The sequence below is a fragment of the Eschrichtius robustus genome, chromosome 5, assembly GCF_028021215.1.
Source record: "Eschrichtius robustus isolate mEscRob2 chromosome 5, mEscRob2.pri, whole genome shotgun sequence".
Taxonomy (NCBI): domain Eukaryota; kingdom Metazoa; phylum Chordata; class Mammalia; order Artiodactyla; family Eschrichtiidae; genus Eschrichtius; species Eschrichtius robustus.
In genome coordinates this window covers 92561964-92585967 of record NC_090828.1, presented here as the reverse complement: position 1 = coordinate 92585967, position 24004 = coordinate 92561964, and the positions used below count along the sequence as shown (strand labels likewise).

Here is a 24004-nt window from a genome sequence, read left to right as displayed (position 1 = left end):
ACAGGTTGTTCTTGCTACAATATCTGAAAAGGTAAAGGAATAAAAAAATAAACAAAACATCCCAAATATGGAAATGATGATTTGATGACATCACTTCAGAGACTTTTCCTTTTCCTGTGGCTTAAACATCTGTGTGCCTCGAGGTTTCTGGGTCTGGAATTACATTGTCGTGACCATATTTAATGGTGTTTATTGAACAACCACTGTGGGTAAAATGTATACCAAGATTTTCAGGGAGTGATATGGGAAGTAGAAATCATGATCTATCATGCCTTCAAAGAGTTTATAAAGAAAAGGAGACGGAGTAATAAAGAAACAAAGAATGATCATATAAGGGCAGGTGTAACATATATGTATATGTTTAGAATCAAAGCCTGTACTCTTCAGCATGGGTTGCTTAGGAAGGAAGAGAAGGATCTGTCATTCTTAAGAGAAAGACTGTCAACGATGAAGCCTTGGTTAGTGTTCTAAAGAAGAAGTATAGGATTTAGGACACGTGAAAGGAGACTATTCCAGTAGGGGGGAACTTCTGAAGGTCCTCTGTGAGTAGAGCAGATGGATGACAGGTAGCAGGTAGGTTTACCTGGCTGGAGAATGTCATATGAGTTGAGGCTATAAGAGGACATGTGAGACCCCTGGGTAGATTTTGATTTTGCAGGAGATCTTTGAAGTTCATATTTGTACATTTATTTTGCTGAAAGGGCAACAGCATGCAGTGGCTCATCTTCTGTGGATCAGAGGGCCTCCCAAATAAGAGGAAAGTTTTGGTATATCGGCAATATTGATTTCATAATTCCCTCTCTCTTTTTTTTTTTTTAATGATTTTCTCATTCAAATGTTCTGTGTGATTATTTCTATTGGGCTAGACTATCTGAGGGCACAAGCGACATTATCTTCCTTTTTTCATTCATTGAAACATCAGAATGCATTCATCTCTTGCTACATGGCAGACGAATTTTAGAATAGAGAGTGTTTAATGGATGAAAATAGTCTCATGTGCCTAACTATACATGGGAGATAGAAATGTAGGCTTTATCATAATGTAGAACAAGAAAGAGCTGTCAGGTGAAAACCCCAAAAACTATTTACACTGAATCCCATAATGGTTTTATTTTCTAAATATTCTGTTTCATACTCTCAACAGTCTCTGCCCTGTGGCTGCTGTACGCGTGTCTCCATGTATACAGATAAGCACATAGAATTTATCCACAAACACGGGGTCCTTTCTAACTCTGCCTGCTCTTTGATTTTCATAGTCGTGTGATCCACACACAACGCAGAGAAGAACCCGCCATCTGCTGAGGCCCTCGCTGAGCTCAAGGACGTGCGCTGAAGACTCACAGGTGCGGCCCTGCCTCCTCAATGAAAATTGCTTCCAGTTCCAGTACAATCTAACAGGTACGGTTGAAAACCACGAAGCAAGGAACCAAGCTGTCATAGAATGGAGCTGGTCCATGGCTTTTGTTATTTCAAGAAATTCAAGCTTGTGATGTACTTGCTCTATGGGGCTCACGAAGGATGAATGGGGGGGCCTGACTGGATAGGGATGTTTTAGAGGCACTGAAAATCACTACAGCCTCCTTATTCAGACATAGCTCAGGTTTCTCCTGGGTACCACCGGGCTCAGTGTCTGATACCAAAGGACTGTGTACTCACATTGATCTGCTCCCTGCCATTCCCTGCAGCGGCAGACACACAGAATGCCACGAAATGCGGAACCGGTTGTCTCAGCATCGAATTCAGTACTGACGACCAAATGGCCACATGCCTGCAGAGGCAAAACAATAGCCTCTTCCTGAAACTAATTCCCCACTGAGGACACAGCGGCACTACCGAGATTTCTCATGTAGAGAACCACCTAGTGAATTCTGTGGGGCTGTCTGATTGTCTTTATAGGTGAACATTGACCTGGTGTATATTCCCTTTTTCTTTAGTTAAAGGTCCTTCAGATCATTAGTTTTCATAATAATTTTTGAGAAATATAGTAAAATTTGCTTTACTGGAAGAGCATGTCTTTAAAATGCTGATTTTACTATACATGGCTTTGCTTTTCCTATTAAGCTCTTAGATCATCTACCAAATATGCAAAAATCTCCTTAGATAGGTTCTCACCGTATATGATCTAGGATCTTTTTTTTTTCTACCCACAACAACAAAATAAGATTTTTTAAAAAGAATTAGTTATGGGATGATTTATTCTAACTCCTGGTGTCCAGTTTGTAATACAATTAGCCAAATTTACAAAAGCTTCTCTCATGAGAGAATAATTTTCTTAAAATGAGAGTTCCTGAAATAGTCCATATATCTTGCCCTCTTTCCCTGCTGGGGTACCTCTCTTGGCTCCACTGTACCAAATATACCAAATGATTTAGAAAATTATATTTATTCCTTGAAAACATCTTCAAGTTTACATCAAAGACTAGCATCATTTCTGGTTGTTGTTGTTTTTTTTCCTCTCTCAATTATCCCCAGCAAATAGATGATTCCAAACTGGTTTTCCTTTACCCTTGTGCTTAGTGTTTCTCTTTTCCTACCTCAGCCAACTATGAGATGGTTTCTAAAAATGATTTGGTTCTTGACCTCAAGAAATCAAACTTAGGAAGGTAACTCACTATGTTACTTGGTGATCTGATTCGTTGTTTTTCAATAAAAGAATTGCAGGATGCTTTTAAAGCCACTTGAAAGTGGTTTTAGGATTCTGTGCACACTCTCCTTCTCCACCAATGCAGAGAATCAAAGGTGTGTTGTATTTTGCTCACATGGTCATAACTTTGAAACTCAGTGTGGTGACCCTATGCCTGTAGAGTGGAGCACGTGCCAGCTGAGTGAAAATGCAACCTGTGGGCAAGGCATCAGGACCCGCCTTCTGAGCTGTGTGCGCAGTGATGGCAAGCCTGTTAGTGTGGACCAATGTGAGCAGGTGAGTTGTGTATATTTGTATCCCACACCCATGGCTCTGTTTGTTTGTTTTTTTTGAATATTGGTCTGCAACCTCCAAAATGCTTGATATAAATGACAGTCTGATTTCTTCTCATCACAGCTTAGGTTCAGTTAGAGTAGAGGTACTAGTATCATACAGTTATATCTCACTAGTTTGAACTCAGTTAAAATGACCAGGAAAGGTCATTTTGCATTGGGGAAATGGATTCATTAAAAATCTAGTTTTTTCTGTTATTTTAAAGAACTTATTTGCCAACAAACTATTGACATCAGGTGACTCTAATATTTAAATATGACTCTTTGTATCGGGCAAGTGATTCATTTGCCTAAATAGGAAACACTGTTTCTTGCATATAAGATGAATACTGACACTTGCTATTAGAATACTTTGCTAATTTGCTTAGCAAATGATTGCTAGGTAATTAGCACAGTTGCATTTTTCTTCTCAAAGTAAGTCAAAATGCCTGCCTGCCAAGTTTCAAATTAGTGGCTTTTGAATTTTTGTAATTTTATTGTTCCCTTTTTTTCCCTATGACAAAACATGTGGAGTTTGGACAAAAACTGTAATCAAACCCTGTTCCAAAAAAGTTGGCGTTTCCTTCCCAACGTATAAGTGAGATGCACGATGGGGGCAGTTTAATAGAAATAAAGATGACCGTATGCTGTCACATTATAAGAATCACTAAAACAATCTTTGGAATAATTGGAAATCGGTGGGGCCAGTTAGCTCAGGTTTCCACGGAAACCGGCAAAATAAAAGTTGTCCCATTTCTCCTTAAGTAAGAAGAGTCCACAAGTGGACATTAAAATCAGAACAAAACCCTCCTCACCGATCCTGATTTAACCTTGTTAAGTATTGCCATAACATCTCTTTAAACCAACAGTATCACCATGGACCAACACCACCCCTGAGACTAGACCATCTGAAGTTGAACATCCCATTTAATGAAATGCTGAGACTGGCTAATACAGGGCAGAGTTCTGTCTACCAAGTGTCCGTGATTTATTTTAACATTTTGTTTAATTTCATCTCCCTCTCAAGATGTTGTCTGCTTCAAGAAAAATAAATCACCAATCTACAACTCCAAATAAGTGAAAATCTTACATTTAGTGTACATAATAAATCTTTCCTTTTGATACAAAGAGCGATATAAACTATTCATTAATAGAAAAATCAGTTTCTCTGCTTTCTAAATTCCCATATATCCAGCAAATATTTAAAGAATGTTAAAGTCCCAAATTAACCTAACGAGTATACCTGTATATCTCAAATGGATCATAGATCCCATGTGGTCATTTCTATTTTGCCCACTTAGCAAGTAATCATGCTATAATCATTAATTTTACCTCAGTGTGGACACTGCTAATATTTAACTTGTATCGAGTGTTAGCATTTTCCCCAATCACACAGTGCGTGATTCCTAAAACAGAATTTTTTATTATTCTTTCTGTTTCTTGGATGATTTATTCTTTCACTAAGACCTCTTCTACCTTGGCCATTAGAAAGTGTGTAATTTTGCCTAGATGTGGATTTCAGAGAGGATAAGAGGAAAAGAAACAGTATCATCAACTTTTCCCTTGATTAAGACCATGATTACGTTTTTAGCCTAATTGGTCTTTTTTTTACAAACTTTAGATGGTTTGTAGATTTGAGTTTTATTCTTTTTCTATTTATTTTTTTAGCCTAGGTAGCTATTAGTTTGAGCCCTCTGTGTACTGCTGACCCATCCAGAGGGCAAGGAGCCTAAATTTAACAGTGAGGCATCCTCCTGGTTCCTTGCTGGCTGAGTGACAGGACAGATCTCTGGGTCACATAACTGCCTCCTTTCCCGGTACCTTAACTGCCCATCTACTTCTAAAGTTGAGGATTTTATCCAAAAAAATTGGGGCTGACAAGTTTCTATTTCATGAAGTAAGGACCATCATTTTCTAGGCTTGCCATCAGTTTCTACAAGCCAGGATATTTTTCCCCACAAAAACATAGAAAAGATTATTCTCATAGAATAAAGATTATTATCCCATAAAAGGATAGTGATTTGCTTTGATGTTGCTGTGAATTCTCCAGTACAATCATATTCCCTTCCCATCTGCAGCGTAACTTGGAGAAGCCCCAGAGGATGAGCCTTCACTGCCTGGTGGAATGCGTGGTCAACTGTCGGCTCTCGGGGTGGACGGCTTGGACAGAGTGCTCACAGACTTGTGGCCATGGAGGTATGTGGCTCCCCTGTGTTGGTTCCCACAGGACAATTTAGTTTTTAAGTATCTCTCCGTATGCCATAGCTTGACACACGGGATAAGGCATGTTGGCCAGCTGGACATCACATGAGGCTGACGCAGGAGAGCAGAGGGAACGAGCCTGGCCTCCTGTCAATCCTTTTTTCTTCTTTAATGTTTCTTTTTTGGGTTGAAGTATAGTAGACTTACAATACTGTGCCAATCTCTGCTGTCAGCAAAGTGACTCAGTTATACACATATTAGACGTTCTTTTTTTTAAATATTCTTTTCCATTATGGTTTATCACAGGATATTGTCTATAGTTCCCCGTGCTACACAGTAGGACCTTGTTGTTTATCCATCCTATATATTAGATTACGTCTGCTAACCCCAAACTCCCAGTCCTTCCCTCCCTCACACCCTTCCCCCTTGGCAACCAACCACAAGTCTGTTCTCTATGTCTGTACGTCTGTTTCTGTTTCATAGATAGGTTCATTTGTGCCATATTTTAGATTCCAGATGGTATTTGTCTTTCTCTGTCTGACTTACTTCACTTAGCATGATAATCTCTAGTTGCATACACGTTGCTGCAAATGGCATTATTTCATTCTTTTTTTTATGGCTGAGTAGTATCAGTCCTTCATAATGAGGCAGAGGGTGAAGAACTGGCCTAGTAACAGTGGCAGACCCCAGAGGAGCCGCTGACCCCGTGGGACGGTGTTTAGTTTAAAGGCCCTAAGTTCAACCAATTCAAAAAATGTCGGCCTCTGTAGCTTTTAGAAGAAGATGTATCCTATAAGTAAAGTTAGTTCCTGTATCAGGTAAACACCCCCAGTCACAGTGGCTTCATATCATAGGTTAGAGACTAATTTTTCACTCACATAAAGGAAGGGGTAGTTTCTGCTTCACGAAGTCAACCAAGGACACAGCTTGATGGAGGCCCTACCGCTTAAACATAATCAAGTTTCTCTGGAGGGTGACATCCAGCTCATCCTGTGGAGGTTTTTATGGACCAGACTGGAAGCTGTGTATATCTCTACTATCTATATTCTATCGGATAAAATTTGGTTCCACTTCTCCAGCTCAGTGCAAGATAGCCCAGTAGGAAATGTAGTTTCTGGATGGCCGGTCGCCTCTTAGCAACAGTGTTATGGAGGAAACAGTTCCTGTGGAGGAACGGGAGCATAAATCTTTGCTGAACAGATAGCTATTAATACTATAAGTTCCTGGGTAAATAATGAACAATGGCAAGGAATTCAGGAGGCAGCTGATACTTGGGAGCTAGGCAAATGGCAACAACAGATGGCACTCCAGCCATCAGGCTAAAGTAGGGACCAGGACATGTGTCCACGTAAAGAGAACAAGGAGAGCATAACAGGAAGGCACAGAGCTGTCGTTTAGGATAGGGTTCTCGTCCTGAAAAAGAGTTACAGTTTATCACAAGGTAAATGTCAGAAATTTGGAATAGGGACCTAGGGAAAATCCTGCTATATGGTTAGTCACTAAGTAGGGGAGGAAAAGGGAAGAAGAATTGTATGTTGGAGGAATCATGGAATCTGATGGGGAAAGGGGTTAAAAGACCTGGATCTGATCACCAAACAAAGATATTTGGAAGGAGGTTTTTAGAAGCTCTGTGACTGGACCACTGGAACTAGGATATGGGCTCATTTCTAAGCTATTCACAAATGAGCAGGCTGGGGCTATTGATAATTCTCTGCCTTAGTTGGGACTGTCTGAGGAGCAGATGCAGGATGTAGCAGGAAAAGGGGCTCACCTGTGAACTCAGCTCTAAGATCCTGGAGAGGGCAGAGCTGACAGCAGTACTCAGGATATGCCTTAGAGAAACGTAGCTGAGGAAGTTGAAATTTTTTTTTTTTAAATGAAAGCTTATTTATTTATTTATTTATTTATTTATTTATTTATTTAATTTATTTACTTATGGCTGTGTGGGGTCTTCGTTTCTGTGCGAGGGCATTCTCCAGTTGCGGCGAGCGGGGGCCAGTTTTCATCGCGGTGCGCGGACATTTCACTGTCGCGGCCTCTCTTGTTGCAGAGCACAAGCTCTAGACGTGCAGGCTCAGTAGTTGTGGCTCCGCGGGCCTAGTTGCTCCGCGGCATTTGGGATCTTCCCAGACCAGGGCTCGAACCCGTGTCCTCTGCATTGGCAGGCAGATTCTCAACCACTGTGCCACCAGGGAAGCCCAGAAGTTGAAATTTATTTCCACAAAGAGCATCACTCAAAATGAAAATCTGGGAATCACAATGTCCAGAAATAACAGCATGCCATTTCCTGCACAATTGAGAGCCTGCAAAGCACCTCAGGAAACCAAATGGCAAATCTGAGGACCAAGATTTCAGTGATTGATTGACCTATATTAGTTTCTCAAATATTCTGATTGGCAGCATGTATAGTTTCCAGCTGGGCATCAACTTTAAAGTTGGGTAAATCGAGTTTCAAATTGCAGCTCTCTGGGCAAATGACTTACTCTATCTGAGTCTCAGCTTCTTCATCTGTAAAATGGAATTCATGCACATGTTAGAGGCTTTGTTTTGGGCTTGAGAATTAAATGCTGTGAAGTATATGTAGGCATCTAGCACAGTACCTGACACAGCATGGGTGTTTATTATGTGTTAATTTCCATCTCCACCTTCCTACACACCAGCAGTAAAGAGTGTTAGCAGAGACTCCCTAGGATCTTTTAAAGATTATCCCATGGACTCAGTTCCTCTCATTGTCCACTCTCACATCTCATCCTTTTACCCCACTCAAAGTCCATCCATTAAAATCACAGTCTAAGTAATATTTTGAAAATGCAAATCCGAACAGTTGTTTTCCTATTGACTTAAGAGTCATTTATCCATTAAACAAATACTAATGTGCCAGTCATAGTACAATGTGTTGGACATGAAGCAGTGAGGGGGGGAAAAAGACAATTTCCCTCTTCTCATGGCACTTACAATCTAGTTGAGGGACAATACACAGTAAACAGATAGGTAATATTACGTGTAGATGAGTTCATTAAGCTAGAGGTGTTATTTGCATTAGTGATGTGAATAACTGGTTGCTTCCCTGTCCAGCGTGAGCTACCCTGGTTATCCCACAGCCAGAAGCACTGCAGTCTTGTCCTCGTGGGCCTCTGCTGGGAGGTGTGACTCTCCTACGGCTATGAGAACAGCTGTAAAGGGTAGCATGGAAAAGCAGAGAAAGGATGAAGTCCTGTATTGTGAGCATGGTCCACGAGGACCTGCAGGATCTCCCCCATGCCTGCCTCTCTATCCCCATTACCCTCCACTATCATGTTGGATCTCTCTGCTGTGATATAGTATATTTCAGTCACGATCTTGAGTGTATGCTTCCTTCCACCTTGGTTCCTTGCTCCCATGGAATATCTCATCATCACCCCCACTATCACCTTCTAATACTTTAATTATGTATAAACTGAATCAATTTTTTTTACAATTTTTATTTTGTCATCATGTCAATATAGATATATTACAATGAACATTTACAATGTTTCAAATGGCATTTTTAAAAAATATTTATTTATTTATTTATTTATTTATTTATTTAGTCAGTCTGCACCGGGTCATAGTTGTGGCACACGGGATCTTTGTTGCGGCATGCATGCGGGATCTAGTTCCCCAACCAGGGATTGGGAGTGTGGAGTCTTACCCACTGGACCACCAGGGAAGTCCCTGAATCAATTTTAATATCTGTCTCTCTAAGGAATCAATGACCTTGTTTGGGTTCTTCATGGGTGAATCCCTCTAGTTCCCATGAAGCACAGTACCTGGCACATGGGGGGAATCTCAGCTAACGTTTGTCACTGCCCAGGTGGTTCTGGACTATAGGGGAAAGTTTGAAGGGGAAAAGCTTGCATACTGGATCGTAAGCCCAAAGGCAGCCAACCCCTGCCAGTGGCTATTTTCCTCTCCCTCTAATTAAACTCATAAGTCTTGAGCATCATTACTCAAGAATGTGTTCAATGCAAGGAGACAGAAGATCTGTTTATCATTATTTTTGCCCCAAATATCCTAATTCTGCCACTGTACAAAGTCAGTGAAATGTAACAGATCTCCATGTTATGCTAATACACTACCTTTGAAACTAGGACCCCCAACTGTAAGTTTAGTATTATAAAATATGACTTTAATTTTTCAAGCAGTTCTGTTAGTGCTGTGGACTCATCAGACCTTGTTAGTCTACTTGAAAAACAAAAACAAACAAGGAAAAATGCTTTCCAAATCTGAATCCCACTATTAGAGATTTCTAGGCAATTAGAGTTTGAACTTAAATTCACCTTTTCTAATCCTTAGAATAATAAACAAATACAAACGATCGAAAATTTCCTAAGGAAAGTCATTGTGTGACCTAAGGCACAGAAGGACTAAGGAAGGGGTGTTAACTACGAGGAGAAATCGAATTGTGTAAAGCACTTGGGAGTCATTTGATAGTTTCCATTGGCACATAAATATAGCACTAGATATAAATCACCTCTAGCTAGCTTCTAAGGGTCTGCTAGGATAAGTTCTTGAGAATCCTTTCTTGACCTTTAGATGCCTTAATATCCTGAATTAAGATGTAATAATGCCTTTTAAAAAATATTCCATAATCCTGATATTTGGCAAACCTTCCAGGAATCTAAATGTATATGTATTCCATTTTTCCTTTATTTATTCAAGCAGGATTTATAAAGTTTACATCTATTATCCTTATCCTGACACCTACTGGTGTACTCTTTCATTGTCAAAAGTGGCAGTGCAGAAAATAAATTATATGGTGATTCTGCTATTTTGACTTCTATTCTTTAAGTCAGGGCTGTAGAGAAGTTTACTCATATATTTCAAAAATACTCACTGGAAGTTTCCCCATAGCCAGGCATTCTCCCAGGAGCTGAGGATACACCATGTATAGAAAGGATAAGATCCCAGGGAAACAAAGTCCCCTGACTTCATAAAACTAATATTCTAGTGGAAAACTAGATGGTGATGACAAGACAGGGAGACGGCAAATAAACAAGTGAATATACACAAAAGTAACAGACACTGATGAGTGCTGTGTTGAAACAAAAAACAAGTTATGTGATGGAGAATAACAAGTGTCTTGCAGGGGAGTGAGGGATGCGGGAAGAGAGGCCACTGAGGAGGTGATGTTTATGTCAGAATTGAATGACAAGGTGCCGTAGTTCTTGTAACTGGTGTTTTCTTTACTAGGCTTCTCAGGGTTCAATCTCACAGGCATTTTATGACTACCTGTTGCATTCAAGGCTCTATATCAGGACCTACAAACAAAAATATAAAAAGGAATATTTTTAAATTATATTTGTGCCCAATCTTAATCTTTAAAAAAATAAATGAAATGAACAGTACAAAGAATAGGACACATAGCCCTTGAATTTGTAGGCAGCTACCGTCAGGACACTGCTGAGACAGCCTTTGTGGTTCTGTTCTATTCTATTCTATTCTATTCTATTCTATTCTATTCTATTCTATTCTATTCTATTTCTATTCTATTCTATTCTATTTCTATTCTATTCTATTCTATTTCTATTCTATTTCTATTCTATTTCTATTCTATTCTATTCTATTCTATTCTATTCTATTCGCCCTCAAACTATCAATACTTCCATATTCCAGCCTTCCAGCTCCAATCTTCCAGCACCGCTCTTTTCTGATCACCAGCCCCCTGGCAGATAGTACTGTTTCCAAAATGAGACAACTCTGCATTTAAATCATGCCTTAATCCTCATGCAGCACAAGCTAAAAGTAACAAACAAACAGCAAATAATCAAATGCAGCAATATATGGCACAGACGAACTTGTTTCTTAAAAGAGACCAAACTCTGGCGCTGAAAAGTTTGGAAACTACCACTGAAAAACATCTGCGCCTTGTCTCTTCTAAAACGGTGTGCCCGCAGCTGTCTTTTTTTTTTTTTTTTCAATAATCACTTTATTTTATTTTATTTTTTCCAATTCAAAATATATTTATTTAGGGCCTTTCCATAGTCAGTTTATTTTAATATAAGTTTGCCACCTTTTATTATTCTTTATTTTTTTAACATCTTTATTGGCGTATAATTGCTTTACAATGGTGTGTTAGCCTCTGCTTTACAACAAAGTGAATCAGCTATACACACACACATATCTCCATATCTCTTCCCTCTTGCGTCTCCCTCCCACCCTCCCTATCTCACCCCTCTAGGTGGTCACAGGCACCAAGTTGATCTCCTTGTGCTATGCGGCCCGCAGCTGTCTTTTGTACTAGCCGCTTTCTTTTTTCCAAGTGGTGACGGCAATGGGGCAGGGACCACAAGAGGAGACGGAGTTTATTTAGTCACATGAAAGTGCGCAAGCAAGTTGCACGGGAGTCTGACTTCAGCACCTGCGGCTCTCCGCTGACTTCTTTATCAAAAGCAAAATGCACACCGTTGTCTCCGTTTAGGAAGTCACTGGGCTGTCAGGCAAATCCTGGCGAGCTGGGTGTCTTGGATGCTTCCCCCATAGCCACACTTCCCCATCAAACCCACAGAACTACATTGATCTGAGGGGAAGCTTCGAAATGAGCTCTTCTTTATTACCAAGCGTCTGGATTGTCTCTTTAATGTACACCTGATGCTCGGCATATACTTTCTAATTGTATTAAAGATTTCAAGGTTAGAACAGCCTGAATCCAATTTATTTCACGTTAAAGAGAGACTGATTCTAGACTTCCACTAAGGGATCTTTTTAGATAGATTTCAAAGATCAAAGCATGTAATAGAAGAGCTTAATATTTGGATTAGTCATGATCTTCGTCTGTTGAATTTTCATCAGTTCAGTGGAATGTAGAACTCCCTAACTTTAGCATATCATGAATTATTCAAGTGATAACGTTCCAAGAAGGTTATTAATCCCAGATTATGATTTGTTCCTCTTTCATATTTTTTAATTCAGGGTGTGTGAGTTTATAATATTTTTCTATACTATGTAATCCAGCCTGCCTCTTGTGTTTCACAGATGGCATATGATTTTTCTGTCCACTCTAGTCCATAATGAAAAAAATAATTTTGTATTAACTCCAAAGCACCACAAGTTTGTGCTTTCCAGCTTTTTTTTCTTTCTTTCTTTTTTTTTTTTTTTTTTTTAATGAAACTCTCTAGGAGTTAAGCCAGCATTTTTATTTTTATTTATTTATTTTTGGCTGTGTTGGGTCTTCGTTTCTGTGCGAGGGCTTTCTCCAGTTGCGGCAAGCGGGGCCACTCTTCATCGCAGTGTGCGGGCCTTTCACCGTCGCAGCCTCTCTTGTTGCGGGGCACAGGCTCCAGTCGCGCAGGCTCAGTAGTTGTGGCTCACGGGCCTAGTTGCTCCGTGGCATGTGGGATCTTCCCAGACCAGGGCTCGAACCCGTGTCCCCTGCATTGGCAGGCAGATTCTCAACCACTGCGCCACCAGGGAAGCCCGTCTTTTTCTTTTTGTTTGAAGATTTTAAAAGGCAAGCCAGTAACCTTCAGTTTGTGTCTGAATAAAACATGATCAGTGTCATATCCTTGATCACACACAGTCCAATAGTTATAACAGTTCAAACTTATTGACTATATCAAGTAATTAGTTCCTATGACAAAGAACAAGCAGCTAAATCATAGAATGGGAAAAAAGAAAGACTAGAGAAGAATATCCAGTTTTAAAGCTGGCTTTTCCAATGGCCAGTTGTAAGACTGAGCCAGCCTTCGCAGAATTCACTTCCACTAATTTTTATCGGTAAAAAGACGAAATATTAGAATAATTACTTTTTAATACCTATTGGTCAAAGGCACAATTATTGGTACCAGAAGTATTTTAGCTCTTTACAAGAGTACTATGAAATTATAGGCATAACTTTACAGGTATGGTGACAGGCAATTAAGTAACCTCAAGGTCACGCAGCTTGTCTGTTGTAGAGGAAAGATTTGAACCCAAGTTCAGGTGTCTTCTAAGCCCCATTTTCTCCACTGTGCCCCTTTACATCTGACACTGTATATGTAAATGTTCATGTTATGTACTTGGTCCTGGGTTGGGTGCTATGTCACTTTATAAAAATTCTCATAATTTATAGGTGTATTTAAGAATAAGTAGAGGAAATGGATCTCAGATTGGAACACAAAGGGCAGTGAGGGCTTTAAGTCTCTCTGAATTTTAAGCCTCCTAAATGTATACTTGTCTCATAATTAGCAGTGTTGCATATTATTATCTTTTCCATCTAATTGGGGTATAGCTGCAGGGAGCCAGTCTTCCGGATAGGGAGACTGATAGAATAGCTCCAGGATTGCTAAAATCACTCTCTGTGACTTTGTCATCTTGCATCCCACGGAGAGAGCCTCATTGGGGGTATTTCTGCTGTATACTTACAGTGGTCTGTCAAGTTTTAATACCTCTTAATGGGTCTGAAATGTGATTGTTGGGAATAGAACTGAAAATAAGCAGCTAGAATGCATACGCACTATCACAGAGAAATCTGGAGCTCTATCTCCAAGCAAAGGCAACGGTGCCTAATCTTCTGCCTTTAAAAGACCTATCTCACTCCCGTGATAGCATGGTCTATCTTGACCTCTAAAACTGTGGTCTTGTTACTTCCTTACTTTGCTAACCCCACCCCCAAATAGATGGTCATGGCTGGGGCTCATCTATTTTACTCTGAAAAACTTACGGACTCTTTGCCTTGCCTAACCTGAGTGTTCTCTAGGATGAAAGGTGTCTGGATGCCTGAAGCCATTCTTAGACAAGCCAAGGAGTCCCTCTATAGGGGAAAGCCATGGACCGTAGCTCTGCGTGCAGAATCATTACTGCACCTTCCATCTTCAGCAATGCCAAACATATGCTGAAGATCCATCTTTAGGCTGCAGATCAAGATCGTAGTTTTTCTCCACTCTGTTATATCAGAAAATAACCTTGATCCCAAATCCATGTCAATCCAGGCTGTATATTTAAAACAGACTTGGCACTTAAAAAATAAACTTGGATAAAAATTCCAGATGATGTGTGTTTCAAAGAAGTAAAAAACAGATGTCCAGCGTAAAGAATTGCATGAAATTAACTGAGCATTTTATAGACAATCTAACTTCCTTCTGCTTTCAGAAATTTACTCTGACAAGTACCCAAAAGCAAATAAAGAGTTATCACAGAGTAAGGTGTTAATACCATAATTGTAAGTAGTTTCTTCTAAAGGAAAATATGAAATGTATGAATACAGGTAACCCATTTATTGCAGAGGGGAGACCTAAGTGTACTTCTCAAACTTGTTCAAGTCACTTAATGACCTCAGCATAGCATCTGATACCTGACTTGGACCAGGTGAGATCTGTTGGAAAGCAGATGCTTTTGGAGTAAGACCAATTTTTGTTCCCATCCTTCTAGCTGTGTGACTTTGCAAAAGTTATTTAATTTCTCTGGGCTTCAGTTTATCACATAGGAAATGAGACTGGGACTCTTGTTGAAGTGATAGATTTGAGGCGGGTGGGGAGAACAGGTGCTCTCAGGGGGAAAGAAAGCAAAGAAAGCAGGATAAGGAAGGGAACAGAACTAAGCGAGAATAGGCTATATCGTCTCTATATCCTAGAACATTGTATTCACTCAGTTAATTTAGACCCTCCCTCCATAATGAGGAATACTTTTATAATGACAAAAGGTATTATATAATAAATTGCCTTAACCACAGAGACATATGTGATTAAAATTGATTAACAGACTGACCTGACCAGCTATTAACGAGGTGGTTGTTAGTATCCCTTTGCTTCTTTCTTCATTTATTTTGTAATCCGCTCGTATTTTCAACTGACTAATACTAGGTAACAGCCACCAAAAGCTTAAGAATAAATTCAAAGTAGCAAATACTTAAAAGTGGAAACATTTTATTCAGTAACCTAATTTTTTGGCGCATATCAGGAAGGACCATCATCACCTTGAGGTTAGTGACACTGAACATCGTCCTTTGTGGTGTAGGTTGGCCCGCCCTTACAGATGTCAGCTCAGGAAGACCATTCCCTGCCAGCGGTTGTGCACATGCCTTGAGAATTTAACTCATGTTAAAAAAAATAGTTCCCAGGTGGAAAGCAAACCAGTAATAGTAATATTCAAATAACATTCTATAAGCTCAAAGTGACTTCATATACTACTGTCTTCGTATTTATGTGGCTACGGTACGTTGGAGTTTATAGGTATGTTCATATAAATTGCTCAGATATTTTATTTAATGAACTATTTAAGATTAAACAGGTATGTTCTTCATTGCTCTATTCTTCTATTTCCTTTTCCAATTTCCCATTCAAACGTACTTTGCATTGTGTGCCTGGGTCGTATTCAAATTGTCCAGAGCTATCAAAACCATGATTTTCAGTTAATTCAATGAGCATCTGTCAGGGCCACAGAAGAACCATTGTGTAGAGCCTATCACTGTAACAGTGTTGGTGGCTGGCTCCCTGGATCTGAAAGTATGGTCAGAACAGAGAAGCATCGTGTTTGACTCCATCTCTTTTTTATGAATGTACACATTGACAAATATGTAATGAGTTTTGAGGGGTTTTTTTACTGCTTAAAATTTCCCACATCCCCTTTGTCAGTGGAGCCTCAGATTGAAGCCTGACTGCTGCTGAGTTCAATGGGAGTGTGATCTGGTCCAATTTGCTTTAAACCTGTATGCAGATACCAGTATTGGCCTTTCTTTGGGGGGGGGGGGGTGTGTGTTACAACTAGTGTGCCCCGCTACCTGTTTTCTTCTGGAAGTCTTACCATGCAATCCTTTTTCCTTCATTGCCAGAAATTATTGCTAATTTAACAGTAGGCCTAGTATCACTGTTGCTTATAATGAGTTCCCAATATTCGTAAAGGGAGGGGCGGAAAAGTTTCAGAGAGAATTGCTAGCAAACTTAACCTACTGTAATCTGGGTCTTTATTCAAATGGAAACATTTTGGAGCTAGTGCTTTTCTCTCTTTTATAGCCTGAAGTGCAGATGGGTAAGAGAATCAGTTTCTTTAATCTCATTGGTATTACCCATTAAACATATTGTCTATATCAACTATTGAATTCAAGTTTCAAATAGATTCATAAACCCAAACAAGAGTTGTCTGGAGAGTGTCCAAGAAATTTCTCTTATTCTCAGATTGGAAGCATGAGGATGTGGATGGCAGCCGCCTTCACTCTTACTCTGAGGGCAGAAGGAGTGTAGGCTAGGGTGTAAGAGGTTGGGTGGGACCAGGCTAAATCATTATGGCCTTCGTAGCTGTGTGCATTTAATGTTAAAAAGCCCAATAGAATCCAAGTAGCATGCTTTATATACCCATTACAGGTTTGTTCCAGGGCCAGGTCTAGGAATTGATATGAAATAGTAGTTGTCAAAATAAATGATGATTAAAAATGTTAAGATTTAGCCAGCACCTACTCTGTTTTAGTTATGTTGTAAGGTAGTTCATATATGGTATTTTTAAATTCATATACACCATGAGATTAGTCAAGGAGTCCTCATCATCTCAGTATTCTTCGCCTGAATCAGCATAATTGTGAGATCTATAGGAAGCAGAACCCCTTATACTATCAAAATATTCGCTGTTGAACTGACCACTTATAAAGCCGTCCCCCAGTCAACGAGTCTCCTGGATTAACGCACATGCCCTGTCATTGCATCAAGGTATTTGTTGGTCCATCTCTAGCTGCAAATGGAGTGTGTACCCACAAAAAAGGGGCACAAAATGGAGCAATCTGTACACCAAAGACTAAGCGGAGCTCTTGAGAAAATTGATGAAAAGTGACTCAAATAGTAAAGATTCTGTGATCAAACTGCGAAAGCCAGTCACAATAGAATAAAACTTTCATAGGGTCATCATAAAATTATACAAAAAATATCAATGGTTGATTTATTCTTTGTCCTAATAATAACTGCATAGTTGCAATTACCTGCATGGTAGTTGATATTAGATAAAATAAACCCACTTCCCATTTCATTATTTATTAAAAATAATTTAATTCCTATTTGAAATACATTCATTTTTAATGAATTTTTCCCCATTTTTTCCCCAGCATGAATTATCCTCAGATAATAAGGACTCTCCGTATACTTAATTTTATTTTTACAGGAGAGGAAATTTATGCTCAGAGGAGTTAAAGTACTTTCATACAGTCACATCATTTACTAGCTGTTAATTTGAGAGAACTGTTTCCAACTAGAGAATTTTGATGCCAAGTCCAGGTTTCTTTGCACCATTCATCAGCTATTTTAAAATGTTCTTTTTCTCATATTCTGTATCAGATCATAATTTTAAATATCTTTCATTTGGCCACACCCTCCCCTGCTTTCTCTCTCTCATGAAAAATCACTATCACAAAACAATTCGTTAAGTCTCCTGCCGTTAGAGGTCCCTTTTATAATAGAATAATTACTGCCGAGAGATAGGTGCAAGGTTGAATATTACATCCAGTGTGATGTGTAGAATTCCAGGGACCACTGGAAATGGTGGGCCTCCTTGTCTATACCATCTGTATTCCATGTAGCTAGATTTTATATTTACAACTTCGGGAATTGTGGGGAAAGTGCCTAATTTAAGGGATACTTTCTCTGATTATTTAATTTATACAACCAAATACCCCTGACTTAGAAAAAGGAACTTATTAAAAGATATCAAGTACCCCAAAGAAACTTGAGGTGCAGTAGGTACCTTTTATACTCTCGTGCCTTCATTAGCAATATTTTTCTTATGAACTTTAATATTAGCCAATTAAACATGATAATATACTTCAAAATGTAGAATTATTATATGCTTCTTGGTAGAAGTTGGCATTGTTTGAAAATCGTATCTCGGTGTTTGGATAGCAAAAGGCAGAGAAATCATATGGATGTGCTTTCAATGAGCGGTTGTAAGACTTCATTATTTCAAAAAGTAACAGCATCATTTTTTTTTCCATTGACTTCATTAGGTTCCCCCCACCTTGATGTCCAGCAGAAAATATTTCTCACTTTAATGGAAACAAATAAAATAGTCCTAAAGTAATGGCCATGATGCATGCCATCAATTCAAGAACAAGCTTGAAGTTATTTGGTTTTAATGAAATAGAACCTCTTTAGCTGTGATAAAGGTGATACTACATTGTCATTATTCTTACAAAGATGGATAGAGAACAGAGTGCAATGATAATGACCTTAGGGTAATAGATACTTAGTTCAAGAGGATAAACATAAAGATTATCATAAAACTGAAGAGTACTTAAACAAGAATTAATGTGAAATCTTGAGCCAAATGTGTTCATCAAGCAAGGACAATGTTTCATATGAATAAGGTGATGTCCAACCTGTAAGATCTGATTTGAGTGATGCTGGGAAGGAACATCTGTCCAAAGCATTTGTCCTTCTCAGTGCCTAAGGAGGCGGAATGGGTAGATTCTGTTATTCGCAAAGCCTATGTTATCTATAATATGGAAAAATAATAGAATTTTCCTCCAGGGTTCTTATGATTATTCAGTGAGTCAGTATATTTAAAGTATTTAGAAAATTGCTTAGCACACGGTATCTGCCAAATAATTACAGTGATCTATCATCACACGTTTTCAGATACCAGATAATATCATATAGACAATTTATGAAAATATGAATTAAACAGATATTCAATTAGTGCTTAATATATATGGAGTACCATGTTAGGGACAGAATCCCAGGCCTCAAGGAATTTAGAATCCAATGATTAGAACTTCCTAGTTTTCCTCAAGGGTCTTCTCAGAGAGAATTAGTTTACCACCAAATCTATGATAATATTCTGGTGGCCACTAAGAGGTCTAGTGCACTGAAGGTGTGAGTTACCCTTACTTCTCCCTGAACTTGAGGGCATCTGGGAATTCTTAGCCAAGGTTTTCAAGTGAATCCTATGCAGAAGTGAAGTCATTACTCTCTTTCCATTTCTCTTAAGAGGTAAATGTAGAATCTTTGACATCGACTAAAAGACCCCACTTTTAATAGCTTTAACAGTATTCCCTCAACCTGTTCTCTTCGTAGCTCTTTCTGTCCAGCCACACTGGCCTGTCAGGTCCTCAAACCTGTTCTGCTCCTTCAGATTTCTGCTTAAAGCTCAACTGCTCAACTGCTTCCTTCCCAGACTGGGCGGCATCCCCATAACATGCTCTCATAGAACCTTCTGTTTTTCCTTGAACATTTATCACAAATACAATGACATAATTAACTTTATAACACCAGTGGAAGGGCATGGATTCACAGATAATTCACAGACAGCTAACAGTAATGAAACTGTATGCACATCAAACCTCATCAGTGAAAAAAGGAGTAAGGACAAGAGGGAGTAGGAGGGAGAGCAAGAGAGAGAAACAAAGACATTTAAATTCCATCCACTCTTCCACTTAATGAGCTTATGACCTGATGCCTAGGAGTGGGTATAAGATGACATGGGAGCCCTACTCTTTCTTGAGCTATTCTTATTAACCAATTTCCTTTCATTAGGAAATGGAGTACCAGCGTTTGAGCATATGCGTTTCAAACGACATGGCTTCTTCACACAAGTCAACAATTTTACCTTGTACTCAGTGAAAAAAGAAATTGGTCCTAAAATCTAGGAAAATCGGCCATGTTGAATTAATGGAGAGACACTATTGGACCCTCAGGGTGGCACCTTCTTAGGGGATTTTCTAGGGTAATTTGGATTATATGCAATTTTTACCTTACTTTCTGATTTAGAACCTAACAAAGAAGATACAACTCTATTTTTGTTTAATATCTGTAATCCTAGCATGGAATATAAGGTCTGTGAAGGTAGAAGGTACGTCTGGCGTTTTCAACACTATATCCCTAGCACAAGGCAGGATGCTTGGATTATTTTAAAGCTTAATAAATAAATATTTGTTAACTGAATTAACATTCAGTCAGTGTTTATGGGGATCAGTCTATTTGGCAACAATACAGAGTTTGGACTTAAGCCGGCTAAAGTAGAAGACAGACAGAATTTCAGATCCTTAAGCGTTATGCAGACCTTAGATAACCTGTGTCTCCATAGAAACCTAAATTAAAATGGCAGAAAAACTGAAACCTGGACATGACAAAGTTCAGTGTGTTTTAATGAAGACTTTTGTATGTAAGGCAACATTCTGTCCTTTAATTCCCTTTCCAAGCCAAACTCTAAGGGAAAAGCTGACATCTTCCTTATCATTTTAGGTCGAATGATCCGGACTCGATTTATCATTATGCCAACCCAAGGAGACGGACGGCCATGCCCCACAGAGCTTACCCAGCAGAAAACCTGCCCAGTGACCCCCTGCTACAGCTGGGTCCTCAGCAACTGGTCTGCATGTAAACTGGAGGTAGGTCATGGAATGACAGAGAAATGCTTCTCAGTATGTCCAAAGCACTTGTCTAGTCAAACCTATGTGCTGGTGGAACAAATTTCACAATACCAGGGGCCTGGCACGGTGTATTTTTATGTAATGAAGAACATGGAAAAAAGAACCAAATGACTTAACCTCATACAGAGTGATATTGCTAGGAAAATAAATAGCCGTTCATTAGGCACTATTTATAATAAGCTGGGTCAGGGGACTTCCAATCTCTTTGGCATCCTCAGAAATTCTCTATCTTCTTGGCTGGTTGGAAATATCAAAGCATTATGCAATTAGGCAAAACCCTGATGCTATGGAAATGCACAGCTTGCTGTAGACTGTATTTCTTAAAAAAGCACTTTTAGGCTTAGACAAAATCTTGCATGTGGGCAGAAAACCAAAAGCGTATGAAAGTTATATTTTAACATTATTACACGAACCAAGGTTACTACATTTTCCTCAATGATTGCTTTTTATTGACCTGAAATATAAATGCCTAGTAACATCATAATGTATCACATACCCAGAACTTTTGCTGGGTCAGCAAAGATCCTCTACAGCATTTTCTCTCTGGCTTCTTGTATAAGAAAAAGCACGTTAATTTTCTCTATTTTCTTATTTTACTAGCTTATCCTTCAGTTCATATTCCAAAGCAGATTTTAATTAGGTAACAATAATTTTGATTATGCATTAAGAAATCTGCAGAGTATTCTCATGGAGATGTTTAGTGTTCCTGTCAGGATGACATTGTCATGCAGCATTATTATCTTGCAGAAGTTAAATGCCCATGTATTTTAATAAGTCCCAGAGGAACAAAAATGCGTGGTACATTTGTTCAGTCTCCTTTTTACAGAAAATAAGGTAACCATGCTAATTAATTAAATAGTAACCTAATAGCTTTAAATATGAAGATTTTGTCTACTTAGCCTAAAACCCTCTTTCCTAAACCTTCAGCAATTTTTTAAGTGCTGCTTGGAATTACAATTAAGAAAATGGAAGGAAGATTTCTCCCGATAATTGTTGAGAAAGTAGAGAAAATAAATTCAGAGAATTCAGGAACCCATTGCAGGGGAAGGGAGAGAAAACACAGGAAGAAGAGGGGAAGGATGGGGGACAAACTCCACACTCCATGTCTTACCAGCCATACAACTGCTACTCTACCTCACATGTTCTTTTGTCCTTTCCTTTTTACCTTCTCAGGTATCAGGAGCCTTTTTTTTTAATAGACATGTCTGCCAGTTTGTCCCATAGGAACATTAAGAGGAAATGTCAAATGTAATGTTTCATTTTGCTGTCACGTATTGAGCTTTAGCCAGAACCACAGGGGCCAGAGTGGTGGGTTGTGAACATTCTCTGTAGCAGTGCTGGTGGGGATAGAGAGGGGGCATTGCGGTATCTATTGGAGATACCTGGGCATGGAGGCCCTGGAGACCACGAGAGCAGGTCTATCTAGAAACTTGAGAAATGTCTCAGATTTCTAGATGAGGTTATTCCCTCACTGACACTTCCAGTCGGGAGGCAACTGGCGTTGGACTCAATCCAGGCAAAGCTCTCAAAAAACAAGTCTGTAGTAATTACTCCTATGTGGGCACCTTAGCCAAAGGAGGCCAATCAGCATTCTTCCCCAAGAATTTGGAATGGAATTGAAGCTGTTCAAAGATACTATATTCAGGAACTCTTAGCTGCCACGTTTTCCCACCTTGTAGGTAAAGTTAGTCAGTCACTTAGAAGCAAGAAGAACAAAGAAGGTGACACAAAAAAGCAGAGGCAAAAGAGAAAGTGAATCTTGATGATATTTGAGTTGAGTTTTTCCTAAGTTTGAACTGTACTCCCGCTCTTCAAAGTCTACTTGTGGATGCTTTGTGAGACAAATAACACAATATCTTTTCAGTGAGTTTCCTTTTCTTAAACATTTATGTAAGCTGAGTTTTGGGAATTACTGATTAAAATACACGTGGGCCTCCACACACAAAGGAAGCGTACTTCTCTCGCAGCTGTCCTGCTTCTCCTTGTTCTGTAATATCCTGACCTGCCAAATGCAGGTTGAAAGCTCATGCATTGGAGGTGGTAGAGATGTTGAAGCGGCTGATTGCCGTCAAATGTACCAAACCCTAATAAGAGGAGCTCGTACAGGGCTCAGTGGATATGCCAATTCTGCCTCCATCTTATGTGGAAAGGGATTTGCAAATGGAAATGTTTATCCTCAGGCTTCGCTTTTTTTCAGGGTTTCCTAACTCTTTCCAGGTTCCCCAGCTGATAACACGCATCCACACGTATGCTGCAAAACCTGTGTAGGAGCTCAGACTCTGGAGTCCAGCAGGCCTCATTTTGGTCAAGATTTTTTCCAGTTCCTCGCTCTGCAGTTTTTGTCAAGTTTTCAAACTCTCCAAACCTCTGTTTTCTTATGTATATCATGGGGGGTAGCAAGAGTAGCTGTTTTGCTAGGGGGTTTTGGTAGGGATAGACAACTTCATCTGTGGTGCTTAGCACAGTACCTGACATAAATTCAGAGCTCAATAAATTGAGGTTGTTGTTACAGGTGTGATTACAGCTCCGATTATGATTATTAGCACCATCCGCTGATTCACATCTGCTGGTGCCGATTCAGAGTATACAGAAAGTCCCTTAAGGATCTGGACAGCAGAGAGTCAGTGACAGAATCCTTGCTGTTGACCATCTGGCTCTAAGAAACCTGGCTCTGTTTTCAAGCCCTAGTGTGTGAAGTCTCGTGAGTGAGACTGAATGAATGCTTGCTTTATGAATGAAGCTATCATGCTGATGCTGATTTCTCTTCATACAGTAGCTGTTGTTGTCAAGGTATGAGATTAAGGTTGATCATGGATACATACTAGGAGCATATTATTGTTTGTCTTGGTTTTTAAAGTGATCCCTGATGTAGACTTGTTTCCTGTCATTTCTGCACACTCCATCATCTCCTGGAATGTCAAACAAAGCTCTAATCAATTGCATCGCCTGTTACCTGAGGTTCCAGAGAGCAGTCACTTCAAATTTCAGGCATGCTGCAGTATCTTCAGACGCCAAGTTCACGAACTCTGACACTCTATAGCGAAACATACACCGTAGGCAATTCTGCCAGGGATCCATCATCTGGAATAATAAGTGATAGGGAGAATCCTCCCCCAAACAGAAATTTAACTTCCGCTAGGTATTTTCCACTCTAGGGAGTGAACATTTACCAGAACATTTGGTTTGAATGAATATACTGTGAATTGGTGTTGAACTTCTACTTCTCCAAAAAAAAGTACACTTAGGTTCAAAATTAGGGTGCGTTTTTTAAACAATTTCACAGTGACCGTAGAGGTGATTAGAGCCGTTATGAGGAATTGATATATCCAGTGTGGGGCCTGCCATTGTTAGATAAACAAATCATAATTCTTGTTAAGACGGCTCTAGAAAAGGAGGTGGTGGTTCCTATTTGTGTGTCTACTCAGTTTCATCAGGCCCTGCGTTGCTACAACTCAGGAGGAGGAGAGGAAAAGTCTCCTCCTAGTCTCCCCTTTTCCTTTCTGCCAG

At 39.4% G+C, this 24004-nt stretch overlaps 1 protein-coding gene across 1 annotated transcript in view; it reads left to right on the top strand.

The window, feature by feature from the left end:
- THSD7B (thrombospondin type 1 domain containing 7B) overlaps positions 1-24004 on the top strand; it is a 786243-nt gene that overhangs the window by 740791 nt on the left and 21448 nt on the right. Inside the window, exons 17-20 of the mRNA XM_068543998.1 lie at positions 1257-1398; positions 2805-2920; positions 5034-5151; positions 20310-20455. Coding sequence (XP_068400099.1) covers positions 1257-1398; positions 2805-2920; positions 5034-5151; positions 20310-20455 — 522 coding nt within the window. The remainder of the gene's footprint in view (positions 1-1256; positions 1399-2804; positions 2921-5033; positions 5152-20309; positions 20456-24004) is intronic.